This window comes from Callithrix jacchus, chromosome 6 (assembly GCF_049354715.1).
Source record: "Callithrix jacchus isolate 240 chromosome 6, calJac240_pri, whole genome shotgun sequence".
NCBI lineage: Eukaryota > Metazoa > Chordata > Mammalia > Primates > Cebidae > Callithrix > Callithrix jacchus.
In genome coordinates this window covers 94,945,497-94,970,164 of record NC_133507.1, presented here as the reverse complement: position 1 = coordinate 94,970,164, position 24,668 = coordinate 94,945,497, and the positions used below count along the sequence as shown (strand labels likewise).

At 38.8% G+C, this 24,668-nt stretch overlaps 1 protein-coding gene across 37 annotated transcripts in view; it reads left to right on the top strand.

Annotated features, from left to right (window-relative positions):
• Positions 1-24,668, top strand: part of R3HDM1 (R3H domain containing 1) — a 114,653-nt gene that overhangs the window by 66,863 nt on the left and 23,122 nt on the right. For all 37 annotated transcript variants that reach the window (XM_008998972.4, XM_078327913.1, XM_035305032.3 and 34 more), the window contains one exon: positions 832-983. In XM_008998972.4, the coding sequence (XP_008997220.1) occupies positions 832-983 (152 nt within the window). The remainder of the gene's footprint in view (positions 1-831; positions 984-24,668) is intronic.

The window sequence follows — 24,668 nt, the reverse complement described above, 5'->3', positions numbered from 1 at the left end:
GCTCATGCATGTAATCCCAGCACTTTGGAAGGCCAAGGCGGTTGGATCACTTAAGGTCAAGAGTTTGAGACCAGCCTGGCCAACATAGTAAAACCCCATCTCTACTAAAAATTCAAAAATTAGCCAGGTGTGGTAGCAGGTACCTATAATGCCAGCTACTCAAGTGGCTGAGACAGAAGAATTACTTTAACCCGGGAGGTGGAGGTTGCAGTGAGCCGAGATTGCGCCACTGCATTCCAGCCTAGATGACAGAGACAGACTCAATCACAAAAAAAAGAGAGAGAGAGAGAGAACTCAAAAGACTGCTTTCATTCATCTCAACAAAGAGACAGTAAACTACTTGGGAAGATAAAATGTACATGCATTTTATCTAAACACGTGTAAACATATGGCTAACAGGAAAGCCTGTCGGCAGTGTTAGCTTATTTCTGACTGCCCATGCTTTAAAAATTTATGGAGACTGCTGGGTACCATGGCCCACGCCTGTAATCCCAACACTTTGGGAAGCCAGTGTGGGTGAATCACTTGAGGTCGGGAGTTCAAGACCAGCCTGACCAACATGGTGAAACCCCATCTCTACTAAAAATACAAAAAGTAGCCAAGTGTGGTAGTGCATGCCTGTAGTCCCAGCTACTCAGGAGGCTAAGGCAGGAGAATTGCTTCAATCTGGGAGGCGGAGGTTGCAGTGAGCCAAAATTGTACCACTACACTCCAGCCTGGAAAATAGAGTGAGACTTGATCTCAAAAAAGTTTAGGGAGGCTAAAAACATGAACATTTGCGAGGCTTCGGAAAAAAACCTTTTTCTCTTGAAATTGTCTTTCATATTTTAGGTTTCACTGCCTCAAGGTTCTCAAGGAATTGCCCATCAGACTTACCAACAGCCTGTTATGTTCCCTAATCAGTCTAATCAAGGATCTATGCCTACAACAGGAATGCCAGTTTACTATAGTGTCATTCCACCTGGTCAGCAAAATAATTTAAGGTGAGTATGACTAAGTAACCTAATCTTCAAGCTTCCCATTGTTTACCAGGATTATGGTCTGTTGCTAGTTTTAAAGTTGACTAAGGGACATTACTTGAGAACATTCTCTAATGTAGAATAGAAACTATAATATAATACAGTCTATTTTTAAAATACTTCTTTCGGCCGGGTGCAGTGGCTCACGCCTGTAATTCCAGCACTTTGGGAGGCTGAGGTGGGTGGATCACCTGAGGTCAGGAGTTCAGGACTGGCCTGGCCAACATGGTGAAACCCCATCTCTACTAATAGTACAAAAATTAGCGGGGCAAGGTGGCACACACCTGTAATCCCAACTGCTCGGGAGGCTGAGGCAGAAGAATCATTTGAGCCCAGGAAGCAGAGCTTGTAGTGAGCCAAGAATGCACCATAGCACTCCATTCTGGGTGACAAGAGTGAACCTCTGTCTCCATTCGTTGATTCATTCTTTTATTTCAGTAAAGTGAACACCAGCAAAGCAGTCCATATAAAAACTAAAGGGAGATCAAATCTCTCTTGTGCCTAAAAATTAGGCCAGTCTTCTTTTACTCACGCAAATGGAGTAACAGTTGGCCATAGGCTTTGGAGATTGGAGTGTAATATTTAAGGTTTTCGTAGGGGTCTGGAAGGATTGTATTTCCTGTGTATAACTTTAGCAGCAAAATATCTTGCTGGAATATTTCTGGCTTAGGGAAGCTCATTTTTCATCAGTAAGGGGACTGGCGAGCACCTGTAGTCCCAGCTACTCGGGAGGCTGAGGCAGAAGAATCACTTGAACCGGGGAGGCAGAAGTTGCAGTGAGCCAAGATCACACCACTGCACTCCAGTCTGGGCAACAGAATGAGACTCCGTCTCAAAAATAAAAAAGAAAGTAGGGTGGTCTAAATTGTGAGAAAATATGATTGACAGGTGGGAAAGGTCATTGGCAGATTGGAAAGATGAGGTAGTTGGGGTTTCTCCACAAGCATAATCAAGCTACATGGTTCTTCATAGGACATGTGTGCAGAAAATGGCGTTAGCATGATCTAAGGGTAGAGTTTTAGGCCCTCTTACACCAAAAGGTCACTCTCTGCATACCTGCGCAGGCCTAGTTGAAAGGTTTGTGATCTCAACCAGCTTGAACTAGACATGAGCTGCTCCCTAGATACTGAAAAACAATTTTAAACACCTGTTATGTAGTTACCCACAGTCAGAAATACTATCTATAAAGAAAATAGAGTTTAGTTATATATTGCTTGACCCCATGACTTCCTAGTGGGAGTTTTAAAATTAGCTAAAAGTAAGCGATTAAAAGCAAGCAAAGCCGGTTAAGTTTGACAGACTGATTAGGTTAGCCCCCTGTTTCACCTGGGTGGTTGCCAGAGGTGCAGCTGTCCTTTTAAGAATGGGGACCGGCTGTTGAAAATAGCTTTGCAGTTCCTTGAAGTTAAATATATAGTTACTATATGACCTAGCAGTTCCACTCCTAGGAATATACTCCTCCAAAATTAAAAACCGTGTTCTCATAAAAATGTGTACACAAATCTTCATATGAATATCAATATTCATAATAGCCAAAAGTAAACCCAAATGCCTGTCAAAGATGAATGGATAAATAAAATGTGGCATATTTATGCAATGGAATATTATTTAGTCATAAAAAGGAATAAAGTTTTATAGATGAACCTTGAAAGCATTTTGCTAAGTGAAAGCAGTCACAAAAGGAAGGCTACATAATGTATCAATGTATCATTCCATTCATATGAAATGTACAGAATAGAAAAATCCACAGAGACAGAAAGTAGGGTAGTTTTTACCAGGAGGTGGGGGATATTGGATATCCCTTAGGGATATTGGAAGGTATCGAATTTCTTTTTAGGATGGAGGAAATGTTCTGTAATTAAATAGTGATGTTAGTTTTACTGTATTGTAAATATACTAAATCCCACTGAATTGTACACTTTAAAATGGTTAAAATTGTGAATTTTATGTAATGTAAATTTTATCTCAATGAGAAAATTAAAAATAAAGTATGAGGGCATTTTCTTTTCAGAAAAAAAAAAAAAAGAATGGGGACCTAAATTACCATCACTGATAAGAGGTTGTTAGGCCGGAGGCAGTAGCTCACACCTATAATCCCAAAACTTTGGGAGGCAGAGGCAGGTGGATCACCTGAGATCACGAGTTCGAGACCAGCCTAGCCAACATGGTGAAACCCTGTCTCTACTAAAATACAAAAAATTAGCCCAGCATGGTGGCGGCCACCTGTAGTCCCAGCTACTTGGGAGACTGAGGCAGGAGACTCACTTGAACCTGGGAGGTGGAGGTTGCAGTGAGCCGAGATCATCCCATTGCACCCTAGCCTGGGGAACAAGAGTGAAACTCACACAAATAAGATGTTGTCATTCAGTTATGGTTTCAGATGTCATTTGTGGGTAGAAAAGGGATTGACATACCTTGTTGGACTGGAAAATGGGGGCTTAGTTCTGAGTTTGTCAGAACTCACCCTCCACCAAGAGGATCTCACATATTTTTTCTCTCCTTCCATCTTTATGGCTGCCAGTGTTTCAGTACATGATTAAGAAGGCCCAGGCTTTTTTTATTTTTTGAGACGGTGTCTAACTCTGTTGCCCAGGCTGGAGCACAGTGGTGCAAACTCAGCTCACTGCACCCTCTGCCTCCTAGGTTCAGGCAATTCTCCTGGCACAGCCTCCCAGTTATGTTTGATTACAGGTGTATGCCACCATGCCCAGCTAATTTTTTCGTTTGTTCGTTTTTTTAGTAAAGATGGGGGTTTACCATGTTGGCTAGCCTGGTTTCGAATTCCTGACCTCAAGTGATCCACCTACCCAGCCCTTCCAAAGTACTGGGATTACAGGTGTGAACCACTGTGCCCAGCCTAGCCTAGGCTTTTTAAATGGCAAATTGGTTGTGAATCCCTCAGGCAACCTTGCAATTTAATATCATACTGAGTCGTAGGTCCTTTGAGGCAAAACCACTGCACAATGAAAATAGAAATATGTACTCGGTTAAATTTCCCATTTGTTGTATAAGTTTAAATTTCATAAGTAAGAAAAAAACTCGGAGTTTTTTACCCTGATAAATCTAAATTTGGGATCTGGAATGCCAATTCAGTTGCTGAATTGTCAGAGGCAGAATTCTGTGTGAAAGTAGGATGAAATGGAAGGTGAGATAATTGTTGAATTATCTACTTTTTGAACCAAAGTTTTATTTTTTCTTTATCAGAGAATATTACCAAAGTCATCATTTCTATGTAGGGCAGAGGCTGAGAGATGGGTACTAAGTTACCTCTGAAGGCCTGCATACTGGGAAGAGGGGCTTTCATGAGGGAAGGATATCAAGCCCATAAGAACCTATATAAGATGGCTTAGGCTTCCAAACGTTTTCACGTTTGTTATATTTGTCAGTCCCTTGAAACAAAAAAGATTTTGTGTGCTTGACTTGTAAGAGAGCTTGCCATAAGAGTGTGGCTACATATGAGAGAGCATAATTATGTGCCTGCCTCTGTAGTGAGCATTATTTTAAGTCTAACGGCAGAATCCAAAAGCTGTCAGGTGGGTGCTGATGACTACACTTTGGAAAGATCCTTGGTTTTAGTCCCTGGCCCTGCTTCATGAAGAAAATTTAAAAAGTTGAAGAGCCTTGGCCTTGGCCTGAGGGATAGCCTGGAGCACAGAAATTAAAAGGTAGATGAGATTCCCCAACAGTCTCCAATGTGAATCTTAACTAACTCTTTGGTTCTGGGCATGGTGACTCCCGCGTATAATCCCAGCATTTTGGGAGGCTTAGACAGTGGATCACTTGAGGTCAGGAGTTCAAGACCAACCTGGCCAACATGATAAAACTCATCTCTACTAAAAATGCAAAAATTAGCCACGTATGGTGGCGAGCACCTATAATCCCAGCTACTCGGTAGGCTGAGGCAGGAGAATCACTTGAACCTGGGAGGCAGAGTTTACAGTGAGCCAAGATTGCACCACAGCACTCCAGTCTGGGCAGCAGAGCAAGACTCTGCCTCAAAAAAATTAAATTTATTTAAAAGTCTTTGGCCGGGCACAGTGGCTTATGCCTGTAATCCCAGCACTTTGGGAGGCCAAGGCGGGCAGATCACCTGAAGTCGAGAGTTTGAAACTAGCCTGATCAACATGTAGAAACCCATCTCTACTGAAAACACAAAATTAGCTGGATGTGGTGGTACATGCCTGTAATCCTAGCTACTCAGGAGGCTGAGGCAGGAGAATCCAATTGCTTGAACCAAGGAAGCGGAGCTTGCGGTGAGCCACGATCACCCCATTGCACTCCAGCCTGGGCAACAAGAGCAAAACTCTGTCTCCAAAAAAAAAAAAGTCTTTAGAATTACTCACAGCATGGGGCTGTGACCCAAATGAGGCAGATAAACTTGAAATAAGGTGGGTGTAAGCTGACAGTAGTGATTGGTCACCATGTGACAAACCAGCACTGATCTGTTCCAAGTATAGAGTACCAATATGAGAAATTGAATGGGTTGTACATGAAGCAGGGAATGTATATTCTGTCAGACTCATATCTTGGTACATTTTGGACTAGTTACTTGGTAGGAAGTCAAGTCATGTACATATTTAATTAAAGATCTCTGGCTGGCCACAGTTGCTCACACCAGTAATCCCAGCAACTTTGGGAGGCCAAGGCAGGTGGATCACTTGAGGTCAGGAGTTCAAGACCAACTTAGCCAACATGGTGGAACCCTGTCTCCACTAAAAATACAAAAATTAGTCATGCGCAGTGGTGAGTACCTGCAATCACTGCTGCTTAGGAGGCTGAGGCAGGAGAATCGCTTGAACCTAGGAGGTGAAGGTTGTAGTGGGTCAAGATGGCACCACTGCAGTCCAGCCTGGGCAACAGAGTGAGACCCCATCCCCCAAAAAAAACACAGAATTAATTTAAGATCTCTTTGGTTGGAGAAAAAACGATTTGTAATTAACTAATGGCATTTTTAAAAACATAGCAGCATTCTTTACAGAAAATGTTGTTTCTGCTTCTGGGCAATATTTAGTAGACACATCACCATAATATTTCAAGTTTACTTGGAACCATCACATAAAAAGTCAACTATTGGTAATTTTTATTAATGAAATAATTGATTACCATCTAAGAGCTAATGTTTAGAGGCAATTCAGAAATTTAGATTTAGTGGTTTATATAAATTATATTTCAGTATATTTACCTGAAAAGCAGGGGCTGATCTAACTGCTGAAGCACCGGCTGGGCTCAGTGGCCAGGCGACAGAGTAAGACTCTGTGTCATGAGTAAATACATACATAAATACATACATACATACATACTCAAGCACCTAGAACAGGGCCTGGCATAAAGTCGGAGCTTGGTAAATCTATACTGAATGAACACATTTCTTAAATGTCAAAGGCCAGCTTGCACATGTGTATATGTACATATATATCATTAACTATTGGCCTCAATTTTATTTTGTTTCTGTAACCTCTCTAAGCTTTTTAAATTTTTCATCAATTTTTTTTAAATTACAAAACAAATAATGCTGTTGATATAAGTGAAGCAATACAGAGCTGTGTAAAGGGAAAAGTAATCATCATACCCTACTCCACCCCCCATCCCCAGGTAACTAGCATTCACAAGCTAGGGTGTGTTCTGTCACATTGGTCTCCTGGCTACACAAACAGCACACAAATAAATACTCATATATAGGAATTGGGTGGTGAGTGTTAGTGAAATACACATTCTCTTGCATCTTTTTTTCATTTTATTCTTCTTTTGGACATCTCACTCTGTTACCCAGGCCAGAGTGCAGTGGCATGATCAGGACTTCCTGCAACCTCCTCCTCCCAGGCTCAAGCGCTCCTCCCACTTCAGCCTCCTAAGTAGCTGGGACCACAGGCACACACGACCACACCCAGCTAATTGTTTATATTTTTCGTAGATGTGGGGTCTCACTGTGTTGCCCAGGCTGGTCTCGAACTCCTGGGCTTAAGCAGTCCTCTCACTTCTACCTCCCAGTGTGCTGGGGTAACAAGCATGAGCCGCTGTGCCCGGACTGCATTTTTCTCTTAACAATATATCATATTATATGTCATATTATCAAAAATAATATATCGTTTTTTCTTAAAAACATATCATGAACCTTAGATTAGGAAATACTAATCTAAAACATCCTTTTTTATTTTTCTAATTTCTTGACAAACCTAATTTTATGTAAATGAGATTATGTCATCCAGGCAGTTTTTATTGTCCTAATCTCCTTCTCTCTCCCTACCCTACCACTGGACCATTTCCCACACACACACGCTAGTTAACCCATGTTTCTCTCCTGGTTTCTATCCTTCCTTCCTCACTTTCTCCTTGTGCTTATTCATATACTAACACAGATATGGTACAGTGACATGAATGAAATAGCACACATACACACACTCAAATTGAGTTTATAAATAGTTTTAAATATAAAATGGCTACAACTTGGTTTTGGGTTTTCGTATGACCACATCATGTCTGACATGTGGTGGGAGAATCCATTCACATTTACTATTACAACTGATACACCGAACTTTTTCCACCAGCCTGTATTCACTTGTCTATTTCACCACACTGTACTTGATTGGTTAGTCTTCTGCCATTTTCTCAGATGTACATCTAAGAAATTTCTCCAAATACATGCTGTATTCATTGAGGCTCTTCATTATGGAATCCCGCTGATCTGATACCAGGGAATATGTTGGTCCAAATAAACTAATTTTTCAGATAACTAAATCTCATGCCATTAAACGTTCATTATTAGGTGGCATAATGTGGTTAGAAAAAAACATGGGCTTTGGAATCATATAAACCTGTCTTCAAGCCAGTGTGACCCTGGACGAGTTACTTATTTGTACTTCTGTTTTCTCGTTTGTAAGACAGAAATAATGCCTTACAGAACTGGTGTAAGGAATTACATGTCTTGAACTTTGTGTATGGAAATTGCAAATTTGCCAACCATATATCTGATACCCAAAATGTATAAGGAATTCTACAGTTTAGCAGGAAAAATAAGCAGATCCCCCCTCCCACCGAAAAAAATTGGGTAAAGGACTTGAATAGAAATTTCTCCAGAGAAGACATACAAATGGCAAACAGGCCAGTGGAAGTTTGTTGGACATCACTAATCATCAGAGGAATGCAAATCACAACCATAATGAGATATCACCTCACACCTGTTAAAATGGCTATTACGAAAAAATCAAAAGTCAATAAGTGTTGGTAAGGATGTGGAAAAAAGGAAACCCTTGTAATTAAAAATGTAAAATGGTACAGCTGCTATGGAAAACAGTACAGAGGTTCCTTAAAAATAAAAATAGAACTATCATTTGATCCAGCAATCCCAAATATTTCTAGGTATTTATTGCAGAAGAATTGAAATCAGGATCTTGAAGAGATATTTACACTCCCTTGTTCATTGCAGCATTATTCACAATAGCCAAGATGTGGAAACAACCTAAATGTCAATTGATGGATGAGTGGTTAAAAAAATTTGGGTATGGCTCATTCTTGTAATCCCAACACTTTTTGAGGCCAAGGCATGAGGATGGCTTGAGCTCAGGAGTTTGAGACTAGCCTGGGCAACATAGGGAGACCTCATTTCTACAAAAAAATCTTAAAAGTAGCTGAGTGTGGTAGCACATACCTGTGGTCCTAGCTACTCTACTCAGGAAGTTGAATTGTGAGAAGATAACATGAACCTGGGAGGTCAAGGCTACAGTGAGCCATGATTATACCACTGTATTCCAGCTTGGGCGACAGAGCCAGACACTCTCTCAAAAAAGGAAAAAAGGTTATTTATGTACTGTAATGGAACATTACCCTTTAGAAAGAAGGAACTCCTGCCATCGGTTAACAACATGGATGAACCTTGAGAATATTATGTTGAGTGAAATAAGCTAGTCACAAAAGGACAAATACTGCCTTATTCCATAGTATGACCTCTAAAACTTGGCCGGGTGCAGTGGCTCACACCTGTAATCCCAGCACTTAGGGAGGCTGAGGTGGATGGATCACCTGAGGTTAGGAGTTCAAGACCAGCCTGGCCCACACGGTGAAACCCCATCTCTACTAAAAATACAAAAATTAGCTGGGCATGGTGGTGCTGGTTGTCTCAGCTACCCCAGAGGCTGAGGCACAAGAATCACTTGAACCTGGGAGGTAAAGGTTGCGGTGAGTCAAGGTAGTCCCACTGCACTCTAGCCCAAGTGACAGGGCCAGACTCTGTCTCAAAAAATATGTAAAATAGAAGCAGAGTAGAATGGATTGTTGCCAGGGGCTGCAGGGAGGGGGAAGTGGAAAGTTACTCTTCAGTGGATGTAACATTTCTTTTATCCAAAATGAATGAATTATGGAGATCTGCTATACTACATTTTGCCTATAGTCATACTGTGTTGTACACTTGAAGTTTTGTTAAAAGGGTAGCTCTTGTGTTAAAAAAAAAAAGGGTTATGATGTCTTTGAGAGATTTGTGACATCGTTTTAATAGTTGACATGCCTTTAGCATTTACCTGGTTCTGAGCTCTGTTCCAGATCATTGTGATGAGTGTATACTTCTGCAAAGCAAGTATGAAAGCTGGAACAAAGTATACAGAATCATTAATTTATCCTTAAAGCAACCAATATTTTTATTTTGGCTGTTGTTCCAAGTTAAACTAAATGTAATAAGATGTGAATTTTTTTAGTGTGATTTTTTTTCCTGATTAATGTGTTTTCTGTGTAACCTGAAACTATGCCATTATTCTTTTCTGGCTGGTCAAACCAATTTCTTCAACAACACTACCTTTTTTGGTTTAGGAAAATTTATCTTTTTGTTTACCTCAGTGAATTTGAAGTCTACATTTTTACAAGAATACTCAGCTGAGAAATGAAAAATAAATAATATTAATTTCAGAGTTACATAAAGAAAAATATGTGTAGCAGTTTCTCAATATTTGTAGATTTTGCATTCGTAAATTTGCCTATTTGCTGAAATTATTTGTAACCCCTAAATTGATATTCATTGCACTTTCTTTATCATTCCTGGACACATTCAGTGTGGCAAAAAAGTTTCAGTCATCAGGCAAGCCATTCCCAGCTGAGGTCAAACAAGGCACATGCTGCCTTCCTGTTTCAGTTCTTCTATTGTAAACAATTGTCCTTTTCAGTCTATTTAGTGCCATGTTGTTCACATTTTTTGGGGTTTTGTTTGAAATGTCTCTCAAACACAATGCTGATTTTCTATCTTGTGTTACTAAGCACAAGAAAGCTCTGCTGTCTGTTCAAGCATGAGTTGGTATTGGCTATCGGTTCAATATTAATGAATCAACAAAACAGTACATCCAGAAAAACAGGAAATTCACAGATGTATATGTGAGGCCACTCCAGAAAGTCCTCAAGTAACATCGAAAATGCATGACAAAGTTATAAAAAACATGGAAAGGCAGCTAGATTGGTGAATTCATGAAATGATGAGCAAGTTTATCTTCCTGTTTTGGGGGATTTTTTTTCTGTTCTCTCTTTTTTTTTTTTTAAATCTTTTTATCTTTGAACAAATTGCTCCAGATTTTCTGTTCTCTTGGCTTCTCAATATGATAATCAAGTTTTTAACAAAACATAGTGGACAAGATTGTTGTGAAACTGAAAGCCAAAGAAATGTGTTATCATGTTACCCAAGGTTAAGAAAATGTTAAATAACATTTTATTACCAAGAAATAGTGTGAAGAGCTGGGCACAGTGGCTCACGCCTGTAATCCCAGCACTTTGGGAGGCCAAGGCAGGTGGATCACTTGAAATCAAGAGTTTGAGACCAGCCTGGGCAACATGGTGAAACCCCATCTCTACTAAAAACACAAAAATTAGCCAGGCGTGGTGTCAAGCACCTGTAATCCCAGCTATTCAGGTGGCTGAGGCAGGAGAATCACTTGAACCCATAAGGCAGAGGTTGCAATGAGCTGAGATGGCGCCACTGCGCTCCATCCTGGATGACAGAGCAAGACTTCTCTCAAAAAGAAATACTGCAAAGTTTCCCAAAGATTTTACGTTTCTAGAATTTCATTTGTCTTCACAGTGTCCTTCTAAAAAGGATAAGAGTATTTATTTGTTTTTATTTTACATGTAGACACTATGAAATTTCAACCCTATATGTCCTCATATAATTGGTCTGGCCCTGATCTTAAGCCTGAGCAACATTATTTTTTAATGCCCTCCTGGTGATTCTAGTGGGCACCAAGAGTTGGAACACTTTGGCCTAAATTAACCAGCCCTCCAGTCTTGTTTTCATTCATGCCTTCAGCTGTCCACAAGTAGCTATATCCCAGTAAAATTTTACATATTAGCAGTAAAGTCATGACGTCTGTTTGTCACTGTTTGTTAGTAGATTTTCATTAGAAATCCAGTGTCCTGACATAAAACTATACAAAGTACTACATACCAACAATTTATAAATCTCAAGTTCTTACATGGAAAGTGTATCTTAAACTCTAGGCTACAGGGTCTTGATCCATACAGTCTTACTATGTTTTAGATGCTAAATGGATTGTAGTAACCTTCATTTTGTTGCAAGATTATAAGGAATACGATTCCTATAAGAACACTTTAGTTAAGTGAGCCTTTGTTTTGAAAAATGTCTTACTTGGCTTGGGTTGCTTAGCAAAATTGTTTTCCTACAGAGGCCGCTTGTGTAGAAAGTAGAATTTGAATTATTATGTCTACTTTCAGCTCAACCCTTCAGTTCACTGAGGCAGTTCTGTGTTTTGATTGGATTGTGTTGTTACTTATTAAGATTGAACACAGCCTGATGATACAAGTCACATGTACTGTCTTTTAGCGAGCAAAGTACGTACTAGTCAGGGACACTACTTTTATAACAGCTTGTGACGTTTTTCTCAGTCCTTATTGTGGAGAGAAAATTAGTTTGATACCAGCAGAATCTTCAACAGTGGGCGAGTGAGTTGGATATCTTCAAAATGCTCTCATTTTTACTGGTTCTTCTCCTAGTTTACCTTTCATTTTCCCTATTTTTATCTTGAAATTCAAAAGGATAATACCTTTGTCTTTGATGTATATTCTCAAAGGGGTAGCATACAGAGAGGAACTTGAAAAAACTGTAGCCTTTTTTTTTCTTAGAACCTTTAAAAAATGTTTCACAGAATCTTTATGAAATTATAAAAAAGAAAACCTACTTTCAATTCTTTTTCCCTTTTTTCTCTCCATAGTCTGTTTTTCCTCATTTTTGTATCCTAGTATTTCTCTAGTGTCCCCTTTGTCCTACTTGTGAATCCTCTCTTGTATTCATTTTATTTATCCTAAGCTTCTAGCTTTACATTTTCAGTTTTTTGTTTGCCTCAGTTATTCTTTGAAATAATTGATAATGAGTCTGTCAATCTGAACTATATCTTTTGGTATAGTTTAACTTCTCTCATTATTAAAAATGAAGTTACTAACACCTAGCTTAGAGAAATAAAATGTAGTAAGAAGTAAAATTTCGATTATGCAAGATAAGTTCAAGAGATGTGTTGTACAAGACTGTTTCTACAGATAAATATTGTATTATACACTTAAAACTCTGTGAGGCTAGATATTGTATTAAGTGTACAGTCAGTGCATCTGCCCCAGTAGGTTTCAAATGTATTATAAATAAACAATTATGTCTAAACACATGTGTTCATGCGATTCTCCTGACTCAGCCTCCCAAGTAGCTGAGAGTATAGGTGGCTGCCACCACACCTGGCTAATTTTTGTGTTTTTAGTGGTGGGCTTTCACTGTGTTGGCCAGGATGGTCTTGAACTACTGATCTCAAGTGATTTACCCGCCTCAGCCTCCCAAAGTGCTGGGATTACCGGTGGGAGCCACCATACCCAGGTGGGTTTTTTTTTTTTTCTAAGTGGAGATCAGTGTTTTTGTTTGTGTCATTTAGAATCTTTTTATGAATGTTTTATTCTGCAACTTGTTTGTCTTATTAAACATTATGCTTGACCAGGTGCAGTGGCTCACGCCTATAATCTCAGCAGGTGGATTACCTGAGGTCAAGAGTTCTAGACCACCCTGGCCAACATGGCAAAACCCCGTCTCTACTAAAAACTACAAAAATGAACTGGGCATGGTGACACTTGGTTATATTCCCAGCTACTCAGGAGGCTAAGGCAGGAGAATCGTTTGAACGCGGGAGGCGGAGGTTGCAGTGAGCCAAGATCGTGCCATTACACTCCAGCCTGGGCGACAGAATAAGACTGCATCTCAAAAATAAAAATAAATGAACATTTTGCTTAAACTTTTTTCCATAGAGCATCTGAATTTTAGGTAAGAGCCTCAAATTTGTGTTTAAGACTCTTAAAAACAAACCAAAAAATTAGTCCAGTAGCAAGCAGTCTTTGAAGTGAATTTGAAGTGAACCCCCAGGCAGAAGGGTACTGTATTATGTGCATCAAGCGGTGGCATCCTCAGCTGTGGTGGTAGCAGTAGGAAGGGAATTAATCTGGGGTGTAGTTTGAAAGAAGAAATTAATATTTTATGTTATTTTAAGTGAAGATTAAAGAAAGATTTGAGATTTCTTAATGGGTAATGCCTCACTAGCAGTAATACATGTTGGGATTGAAAATGAGTGTAACTGTTATTTGAATATTATTTACTTTACCTACTAGATCTAATGTCAGCAAACGTTTTCTGAAACAGGCCAAATAGGAAATATTTGAGGCTTTGTAAGCCAAGATACAGAATTGTGGGTTCTATTTAGGTACTTAATAACAAGGGGGAAAATGTTTTTATAAATTTTTATAGATAAAATTTAGAATATAATGAGCACAATGGATTTATTTTGGGTGGTAGATAATACTTTACTTAATTGGGGTTCAGAGTTAGCGTTCTCTGTCATCAAGTAGATTTCAAATGTTCATCTGTAAAAACCATTCTTAGCTTGTAGGCAGTACAGAAGCAAGCAGTGGGCTGGGTTTCACTTATAGGCCATAGTTTGCCAACTTGATGGTTGAGAGCCAGCAAAAAAAAGACCAACCTATACAGCAGTGGTCACAAATGAAGACCAACGATTATAGGAAAAAGGAGTGTGGAACTGAACATACGAAGAGACTTCAAAGATTAACAGTCAGGTGTTGGGGGTAGGGGACGAGGAGAGATGAAGACCATAAAGGGAAAAAAAAAATTAGATGTGACCAAAGAGGTCATTTGTAATCTTGGAGATAGTATGTGGTAAAGTAAGTAAGTTTGGACAGTTCATGAAATATTATGGACAAAATGTCATAGTATTTATTCAAAAAGAGGAAAGATGTAACTACTTTGAAAATTAGAAGAGAAAGAACTTGTATGAAGGAAAAAAGAATTTTTAGGCCAGGTGCAGTGGTTCACGCCTGTAATCCCAGCACTCTGGGAGGCTGAGGCATGCAGATCAGCTGAGGTCAGGAGTTCAAGACCAGCCTGGCCAACATGTCTCTTCTAAAAATACAGAATTAGCCAGGCGTAGTGACACCTCCCTATAATCCCAGCTACTGGAGAGGCTGACACAGGAGGATTGCTTGAACCTGGAAGGCAGAGGTTGCAGTGAGCTGAGATGGCGCCATTGCATTTCAGCCTGGGGACAAGAGTGAAACTCTGTCTCAGATAAAAAAAAGAATTTTTAAAAAATTTAATATGAAAGAAAAAGGAATGATTCTCTAAATCTTCCCTGCCTACTTTTGAATTACTCTTCAGTTTAGATTTTTACCGCTTTTATTCCTCAAGTAAATTTTAAGCTTTTCCAAATTGTTTTTTAAAATCCACAGTGACTTTTTTTACTGCCTAAGGTTTTGAATGGCTGTTGCCAAACTTGCCGTTTTAGATATTTCTTGAGGCCACAAACAACCTATACAACAAGCAGTCCCCTGAGGTAGGCCAACCCAATTTACAAAGTAGAAGTATGTGTTAGAAGTGTCCCTCAAAAAAAAAAAAAAAAAAAAAAAAAAGAAGTGTCCCTCTAGCATATCCTGTGTATTTTATTTTTTGAATAATTTCCAAGTCTTGGGAGTGTGCTGATTTTGGTATCTTACTTGGTATCAGGGCCAATATGAGGGATATTGAAGAAAGAATCTTTAAAACTTGCATCCTCCTGACTTCTGTTTTTAGCCTAAATGGAGTAATAGAAACTGATTTTCTCCTCCTACCTTAACCAAAAAGCCAGAAAATTATGTGAAACAATAGTTGCTAGATATTGGGCATTGGAGTGGGAGAGACAAAAGAAGTGAGTCTCAGGATTGCCCCAGCTTAGTGCCTCAACGCCCCCTCCCTGCCCCCCCACAAAAAAAGTTTCCCAGCCACAGCTCAGGGAGGGGGAACCCAAGCAGAGTCTCTGAGTTAGGAAATGGAGTTGGGACTTAAGGAAGCCAAGGTAGCTAGAGTTTGCAGAGCAGAGTACTGAAGAGGAGAGCTCTAGAGATCTCTGGAGGGACCTCCTTGAGTCTTAGTTGAATAAATGGGTGCATATGTTTGCAAAAACTACCTGAGGCCAGGAAAAGAACCACTCAAAAGGAGCAAACATAAACAGTCTCTGGAACTCACCCAAGGACAGTAGTCATTTGTAGTCCTACCAGCTAGTGTCAAAACTGCATAATATCTGAAGCTTCAAGTAGAGGACTTAAAAGGACACTATCTCAATGTGGAGAGAAATTGGTCTTAGATTAAAAGCTGCTGTTTGGCTCTAAGCTTCCTGTTGCCCCATCACCAAAAAAAATTAAAAACAAAAGGGTGCTGTGGTCCTGCCTAAAAAATCGTAAAAGCAAAACCCAAAAGAATTAAATTGTTTCCAGACAACTTAACTGTGGTCTAGAACAAAGCTCAAAAATACTATTACAAATTACAAGAGTATCGAACACCCAACAAGGCTAAATTCACAATTCAGTGTCGACTCCAATTATGTCTCCAATCAAAAATTCCTGATAATGCAGAGAATCAGGAAACTAATAATGAGGAGAAAAATCAGTGAGTTGAAACTGTGAAACAATGCCAGTGTAAAAATCAGAGAGGGAAAATGATAAACCAAGCATCATTGCTCTTAAGAGGCCTAATTCATATGTAATTGGCATCCTCAAAAGAGAGAAAAGGGAACAAAAAATACTTGAATAAGTGATGGTTGAAGTTTTTCAAAATTTGATGAAAATTATAAACCCACAGATCCAACAAGCTCAGCAAAGTCCAAGCAAAAGAAATGTGAAGAAAACGTCTTTAAAAGTTATAAAGAGAAAATCTTAAAAGCAGCCAGAGGGGGAAAAAGAGTCATTGCATACCGAGGAACACAGTTAAGAATGTCAGCAGACTTAAAGCAATACAAGCCAGAAGACAGTGGAGCAACATCTTTATTTGAAGAAGTGAAACAAAGAAAACTTGCATTCTATACCCGTAAAAATATTTTTCAGAAACAGAGTTTCAAACACACAAAAGCTGAATTAATTGCCAGCCAACCCAAACTGTGAGAACTGTTAAAGCAAGTTTTCAGACAGAAGGAAAGTGATACCAAATGGAAATTGGTGGTACACAAAAAAATACAAATAAAAGGTAAGCAATATACAGGCTTAAAAAACAAATATATTTTTGTCCTTCTGACAAAGGACTTGTGTGTATAATATATCTAGAATTCTCAAACCAACTACCTGGAGAAACAGTTTGTTTTAAGCATGAAACATATTTCTACCATATAACCCCACTTCCAGGTATTTAAGAGAAATGAATACTGGAAGCAACCCAAATGGTTAGCTACAGGTGAATGGATAAACAAACCATGGTATATTCATCAGTGGAATACTACTTAGTAATAAAAAGAATGACCTATTGATAAAGCAACATGATGAATTTCATAATTAACCTGAGTGACCAAAAAAAAAGGGAGGGACAGGCCAAAAAATAGTATATAAACCATATTATTTCATTGATATTAAATTATAGAAATGTAACCTAATTTCTGTTGACAGCAGACAGATCAGTGGTTACCTGGAGCCAGGAGGCTGGGAAGAGTTTATAGGGAAGAAGGAAAGGTGGGACTACAAAGAGGCACAAGGCAACTTTGAGAGTTGGTGAGGTTTCATGATGTATATATACATAAAAACTCATCAACTTCTATACTTTATGTGTAGTTTATTTTCTATAAATTATACCTCAGTAAAACTATAAAATAATCTCAAATTAAAATTTTTTTAGAGGCTGGTTCTTGCTGTCACTTGGGCCAAGAGTGCAGTGGTGTGATCCTGGCTCACTGAGGCTTCAACTTCCTGAGCTAAAGCAGTCCTCCTGCCTCAACCTCTAAGTAGCCAGGACTAAGGAGCACATCACCATACCCAGATAATTTTTTAGTTTATTTAAACATAGGATCTCGCTATATTACCCTGCTGGTGTCAAACTCCTGGGCTCAAGTGATCCTCCCACCTCAGTCTCCCGAACTGCTGGGTTTATAGATGTGAGCCACCTTACCTAGCCTTCTTTTCTAATAGTTTAAACAAAGACTAGTTTTAGATAAAATGAAAAGAAATACTGTAAAACTAACAAATCATTAAAAACAAGAGTAAGAATTTGTAAGAAAAGATAGATCACAGGACATTTAATGGAGTGATAAAGGTAGACTCAAATTAACTGATTTTAAAACCTGTTACAGAGTCATATTGAAATGAAATGTTAAAATTTAATGCAAAACATTTTTTAAAAAAAGCAAATGACTAAAAATAACACCTTTCAGCCAGAGGTGAGAGTTTGGGGGATGGTGGGGGAAGAAAGTCCAAATAACCATTTTGGACCAGCCTGACCAACATGGTGAAGCCCATCTTTACTAAAAATACAAAAGATTAGCTGGACGTGGTGGCGTATTCCTGTAATCCTGATAAAATACATGTAAAACCTTTATGCCCAAAACTGTCTTGTGATGTGGAAGGTTTGTGCTCCCTATGATTTATGTCTTAGATGTCAGAAAACTACAGCCCACAATCTAAGAATGGTTTTTAAATTTTTAAAGGATTATTATTATTATTATTTTTGAGACAGAGTTTCACTCTTGTTACCCAGGCTGGAGTGCAATGGCGCGATCTCGGCTCACAACAACCTCTGCCTCCTGGGTTCAGGCAATTCTCCTGCCTCAGCCTCCTGAGTAGCTGGGATTACAGGCACGTGCCACCATGCCAAGCTAATTTTTTGTATTTTTAGTAGAGACAGAGTTTCACCATGTTGACCAGGATGGTCTCGATCTCTTGACCTCGTGATCCACCCCCCTCGGCCTCCCAAAGTGCTGGGATTACAGGCTTGAGCCACCGCGCCCGGCCTAGGGATTATTTTTTTTTTAACTCAAGTGACCACATGTTCCTCAGGGCTAAAATATATACTAGCTGACTCTTGCAGAAAAAGTTTGCCAGCATCTGCCTTTAAAAAAACCTTGATAGATGGGTATCAGAGACATGTTTATGAATATTTGTAGCAACAGTGTTTAGCCTAATACTGGAAGTAACCCAAATAAAATGGAATAGAATGCCTAAGTATATTTTGATGTATTCGTTTCAGACACTAGTGTACAACAAATAAAATTAATAAACTACAACTACTTGTATCCAATTGGTTGAGTCTCACAGATATGATACTGAGTAAAAGAAACAGTCATAAAATAATCTATACAATGTTATTTCATTTATTTAAGATCAAAAACAGGTAAAACTTAACTATGTTCTTTTGGGATATATATATACATGGTTAAATTATATAAGAAATAAAAAGCAGGTAAGTGCTGGCCAGATGCAGTGAGTCACACCTTTATTTCCAGCAGTTAGGAGGCCAAGGTGAGCAGATCAGTTGAGGCCAGGAGTTTGAGACCAGCCTGACCAACATAGCTGGGCGTGGGGGAGCACACCCGTAATCCCAGCTACTCAGGAGACTGAGGCATGAGAATAGCTTGAACTTGGGAGGCGGAAGTTGTAGTGAGCCGAGATGGTGCCACTGCACTCCAGCGTGGGTGACAGAGTGAAATCTGTCTCAAAAAAAAAAAAAATAGCAAGTAAGTGCTTATCACAAAACTGGTATGAGGGGTCTCTGATCAGTTAGAGGCATGCATAAGGTGGGAAGGTAGGGATACTTCTAAGATACTAGCAATGTTCTGTTTCCCAGTCTGAATGAAGTCACATAGATACTTAATTTATTATTATAATTATTTAAACTGGAATATATGTCTAAGTACTCTGTATTAGTCTGTTCTTGCACTGCTATAAAGAAATGCCTGAGACTCGGTAATATGAGGTTTAATTGGCTCAAGGTCCACAGGCTGCACAGGAAGCATAGTGACTTCTGGCTGGAGCACAAGAAGGAGAAGAGTGAGGGGAGTGCCACACAGTTTTTACCACATCTCATGAGAACTTACTCACTGTACAGTACCAAGGGGACTGATGCTAAATCATTAGAAACCACCTCCGTGATCCAGTCACCTCCCAGTAGGCCCCACCTCCAACATTGGCAATTACATTTTCAATGAGATTTGAGTGGGGACACACATCCAAACAATATTATACTCATATATATAAGATACAGATTCCAAACCCCAAAAAATAATAAAATCATTTGAAGAGAGACTTAAATATGAAGAAGACTTTAGTAGAAAAAAACTAAGAGAATGGAGGAGAGGAATCGAAAACAATAAATAAAGACAGCTTTTGAGGAGAATTGCTTTCATAAGGATGAGCATTGAATTGGGTAGGTATATGGAGAGGATGAGGTCAAGGCAGAGGATCCTTTTTTAATTGAAAGAAAGATGTATGTGTTTGTATGCTGTATGGAAAGGCTTAGTAGATACAGGAGATTTGCCAGTACAAGGGAGAGGAGACAGTTGTAAGATCCCCAGGGAGGGTGAAAGCCACCACAAAAATGGGAAAAGGTTAGCCTTAGATAACAGTGCAGAGGATTCATGGACAGTAAATGAGGACAAGGAGAGTATAAAGATACAGATATGGATGAGTGGGTAGATGTGACAGAGAGAGAAATTCTCTTCTGAGTGCTTTTCTCAGTTAATGAGGAGTCAAGATATGAAGTACATTATTAAAGTAGATGAATTTTTTGAAGTTCTGTAAATATAAAAATCTACAACTATACTAAGATTAGGCCAGGCACGATGGCTCACGCCTGTAATCCCAGCACTTTGGAAGGCCGAGGCGGGTGGATCACGAGGTCAAGAGATCGAGACCATCCTGGTCAACATGGTGAAACCCCGTCTCTACTAAAAATACAAAAAATTAGTTGGGCACGGTGGCACATGCCTGTAATCCCAGCTACTCAGGAGGCTGAGGCAGGAGAATTGCCAGAACCCAGGAGGCAGAGGTTGCGGTGAGCCGAGATCGCGCCATTGCAGTCCAGCCTGGGTAACAAGAGCAAAACTCCATCTCAAAAAAAAACTATACTAAGATTAATATCCAAAGGAAAGAAACAAGATTTGGGGAAATGTGACAAGTATGTGTAATAAAACCTTATTATATAGAACATTTTTACCACTTCTCTATGTTCTAGGATGATAACAGTGAGACTATAAGTAAATAATCTGTAGAGATAAACTGGCATATCAAGCCCATTTTTCTATAAATCAGTCAGGATATTTAACAAAATGCAAAATTGCTGTACTTTTTAATGCTACCTCTAAAATTTTATTACAAAGATAATTCACCCCAGAATTTCAATTTTGGCTAAGCAAATTTTAACAGTGCTATTATTAACATTAAGAATCCAACTGAAAAAAGGCAAAAGAAATATGGAATAGCCTAGTAACCTTTGAATAGTTTAAGTTTTTCTCTCCATTTATTTTTCTGCTTAAGTGTTTAAGTCAAAGTCAGATTTGCTTAGTTGTCACAGTTTCTCAGATAGTGGGACCTGTGAGTTTTAAAGGTGTTTGTTCTGTGTTAATTGCTCTACTATCTTTAATTCAGAAGAATAAGTGTCTGATACTTAAGCTACTATAGTTCACAAATGAATTATATTGATTACTTATAGCATTTTCAATGAATAGAGCACATGTCTATTAAGTTCAAGAAGCTTGCTTAACGATCATTGACAGTAAGGCATCAAATAGTTTAAAAGGCAGAAAACCCAATGAGTTAACACACCTTGACAATTGTTCATAAATTTTCAATGAAATTGTCTCTAGTAGCCACTAAAAGCAGATGTATGGCCTGCTTTTCAAATGAATCAGTTATTGCTTGAGAATAATATACTTGTTCCTCCTCTCCCATCTCAAAAATGATCATTTGAAATAGTCATGAAATATTTACAAAAACATGAAGAGAAAAGACACATGATGGCAATATTCATGTGGAATTTCCCATGCTATTAATTTTCCTAAGTCTCGACCTTTTTGTGGGTTGTTTCATATAATAGGACTTTGTAAATACCTTTCATATGCAGTAGTCCCCCTTATCCACAGGGTGTATGTTCCAGGAACTCCCAGTGAATGCCTGAAACCCAGGAATTGAATTGAACCCTGTATGTACTATGTCTTTTCCTATACATACATGCCTCTGATAAAGTTTAATTTATATATTAGGCACAGTGATAGATCTAAAAATAACTAATAATACAGCAATGATAATATACTGTAATAAAAGTTATATGAATGTGCTGTCTCAAAATACCGTACTGTAGGCCAGGCACCGTGGCTCATGCCTATGATTCCAAAACTTTGGGAAGCCGAAGTGGAAGAATCACTTGAAGCCAGTAGTTTCATCCTTAGTCAACATAACATGACCTCATCTCTACCAAAAAACTATAAAGATTAGCCAGGTGTAGTGGTGTATACCTGTAGTCCTAGCTACTTGGGAGACTGACATGGGAGGATCACTTGAGCCCAGGAATTCAAGGTTACAGTGAGCTAGGTCTTAACACTGCAAAGAGCGAGATCCTATCTCCAAAACATAGTAAGTATATACACACACATACATATAAATGTACTCATCCTTGTGATGTGAGGTGAGGAAATGCCTGTGTGATGAGATGAAATGAATGATATAGGCATTGTGACATAGTGTTTGGCTACTATTGACTTTCCAACAATATGTCAGGAGGAGGATCATTTGCTTCAGGGGATCCTAGATCATCATGTTGTGATAGTGTTGATAGCTGGATGTCAGGAGCAAACAATGTCTGTGGCTAACAGGTTGGCACATGAATATGCTGGACAAAGGGATGATTCACATCTTGGGCAGAACACTGTGAGATTTCTTCATGCTACTCATAATGACATGCAATTTAAAACTTATGAAGTGTTTTTTCTGAAATTTTTCTTTTACTACTTTTGGACCATGGTTGACTGAGGGTAACTGAAACCAAGGAAAGCAAAACCACAGTTAAGGAGTGACTTTGGTATACACCATTTTTATTCATTCTGCCATATTCTTAATCTTGTTTTTAAACCGCTCTATAGAGATAAAATTTATATACTTTACATTTCACTCACTTAAAATGTACATTTCAGTGGTTTTTAGTATATTTACACATAGGTGCAACCATCACCGTGATCAATTTTAAAACATTTTCATCCCTCTCCAAAAGAAACCCTGAGGTGGAAGCGGCTCAAGTGTCTATCAACAGATGAATAGATAAAGAAAATGTGGTATATACATACAGTGGCTTGAGCCAAGAGTTTGAGATTGGAGTGAGCTATGATTGCACCACTGCACTCCACACTGGGCAACAGAGCAAGACCTTGTCTCAGGAAAGGAAAAAAAAAAAAGTCTGGGTACAGTGGCTCACGCGGGTAATCCGAGTACTTTGGGAAGCCAAGGTGGGCAGATGACCTGAGGTCAGGAGTTCAAGACCAGCCTGGCCAACGTGCTAAAACTCTATCTTTACTAAAAATACAAAAAAATTAGCCAGTGATGGTTGTGCCTGTAATCCCAGCTACTCAGGAGGCTGAGGCAAGAGAATCACTTGAACCTGGGAGGTGGAGGTTGCAGTGAGCCAAGATAACACCACTGCAGGACCAGCCTGGGCAACAGAGCGGGATTCCAGACTCAAAAAACAAAACAAAAACATATAAAGAGATCTCAGTCCAGGAACAGACTTAAGAAGTGGCAAAAAGAGAGCAGCATAGAATCGACTATACTAAAACTGAGATTATTGTTTAGCAGGTGTTTTCTGTCACTTCATGGAGCCACTAAAGTGATATTAACTAACGGATCTGCTAATACGCTGTTTGATAATGGCTGGTTCATCTTGATAGGCTGGTCAGAATATGGCCTGTCTCAAAATCATTCGCCAAGAGCATCAGAGACATCTTTGTGGTGAATTGTGTTTTTATCTACCCTCCAGTTTCTCAAGCCAAAGGCATCTTTTCTATTAAATATATAATGCAGACTCTTTTTCTAGGTTTCATATAAGTACTTGTGTAAGTACTTGAAAAGTTCACAGCTCCTTTTTAAGGAATATATTAGCCCTTCTTGCAAGTACTTCTGCATCCTACCTATTTATTAAATGGAAAATAATCCTCTTTGGGCAAGATTTCCAGTCCAGCTTCTAAGTTTCCTAGTAAAACATGAAGTATGTTTTATATGTGGTATTGGAAGAGTGGATTCCTCTATCATTAACTACATGCTGTAAATTTATTGTAGAATACAATTAAGATATTTTACTTATTTACTTAACTGCTTGCTACGCTTATCATCCTGGCAGTTAAATAATCCCTGGACTCACCATTTTATCTTCGATGCCAAGAAACAAAGCTACATTCAGAGCTCTGTGAAAGCAACAATCTTAGGGCAGGTGTCCCCACTTCTTTTTTTTAATACTTTATATTTTTAGTCAAATTCATTTTTTTAAGATGACTTACATAAGGGAATAGATGAGCTATAAAATAATACTTCTATAAATATGAGCATCTAACCAGAAAGCCTAGATGAATTAGCTATTAGCATTTAAAGGAAAACCCAAAAAAATTACTGATTAAGGGTTTTGACATTTTAATTAATTGAGCACATAGTCAAATTCTGATTAGTTTCAAGTTTATTTATATTAATATCATCCTAGGTATATATGGCCTCATCACAAAAAAATATATAAAATGGAAATCACTATGACTTTGAGAAAGCTTATGAGGCAGAAAGCTGGTGTTTTCTTTCAGAGACCACAAGCCTAGTTGAGCATCTTGCCCTCAATCAAATTGGTGATTGATTGATTAAGTCAGAGTCTTGCTCTTTCACCCAGGCTGGAGTACAGAGGTGTGATCTCAGCTCACTACAATCTCTGCCTCCTGGGCTGAAGCACTTCTCCTGCCTCAGCCTCCCAGGTAACTGGATTACAGGCACCCACCACCACACCTAGCTAATTTTTGTATTTTTAGTAGAGATGGGGTTTCACCTTGCTGACCAGGCTGGTCTCAAATTTCTGACCTCAAGTGATCCACCCACCTCTGCCTCCCAAAGTGCTGGGATTACAGGAGTGAGCCACTGTGCCCAACCGAATTGAAGGTTTATATTGCAGAATATCAGCATAAACATCTTCAGATGACTATCCTCTGACATCTGCTGAATATTTCTGAATCAGATTCAGACTGTTTCATTGAAATTAACTTTCTACTATAGCATTTAAAAGCTAAACTTTTTAGTTTTCAAAAGCATTTTTTAATTACAAAATGCATGCATACTTTTTTATGAAACACCAAAAAAAAAATGATCAGGAATCATTCACAG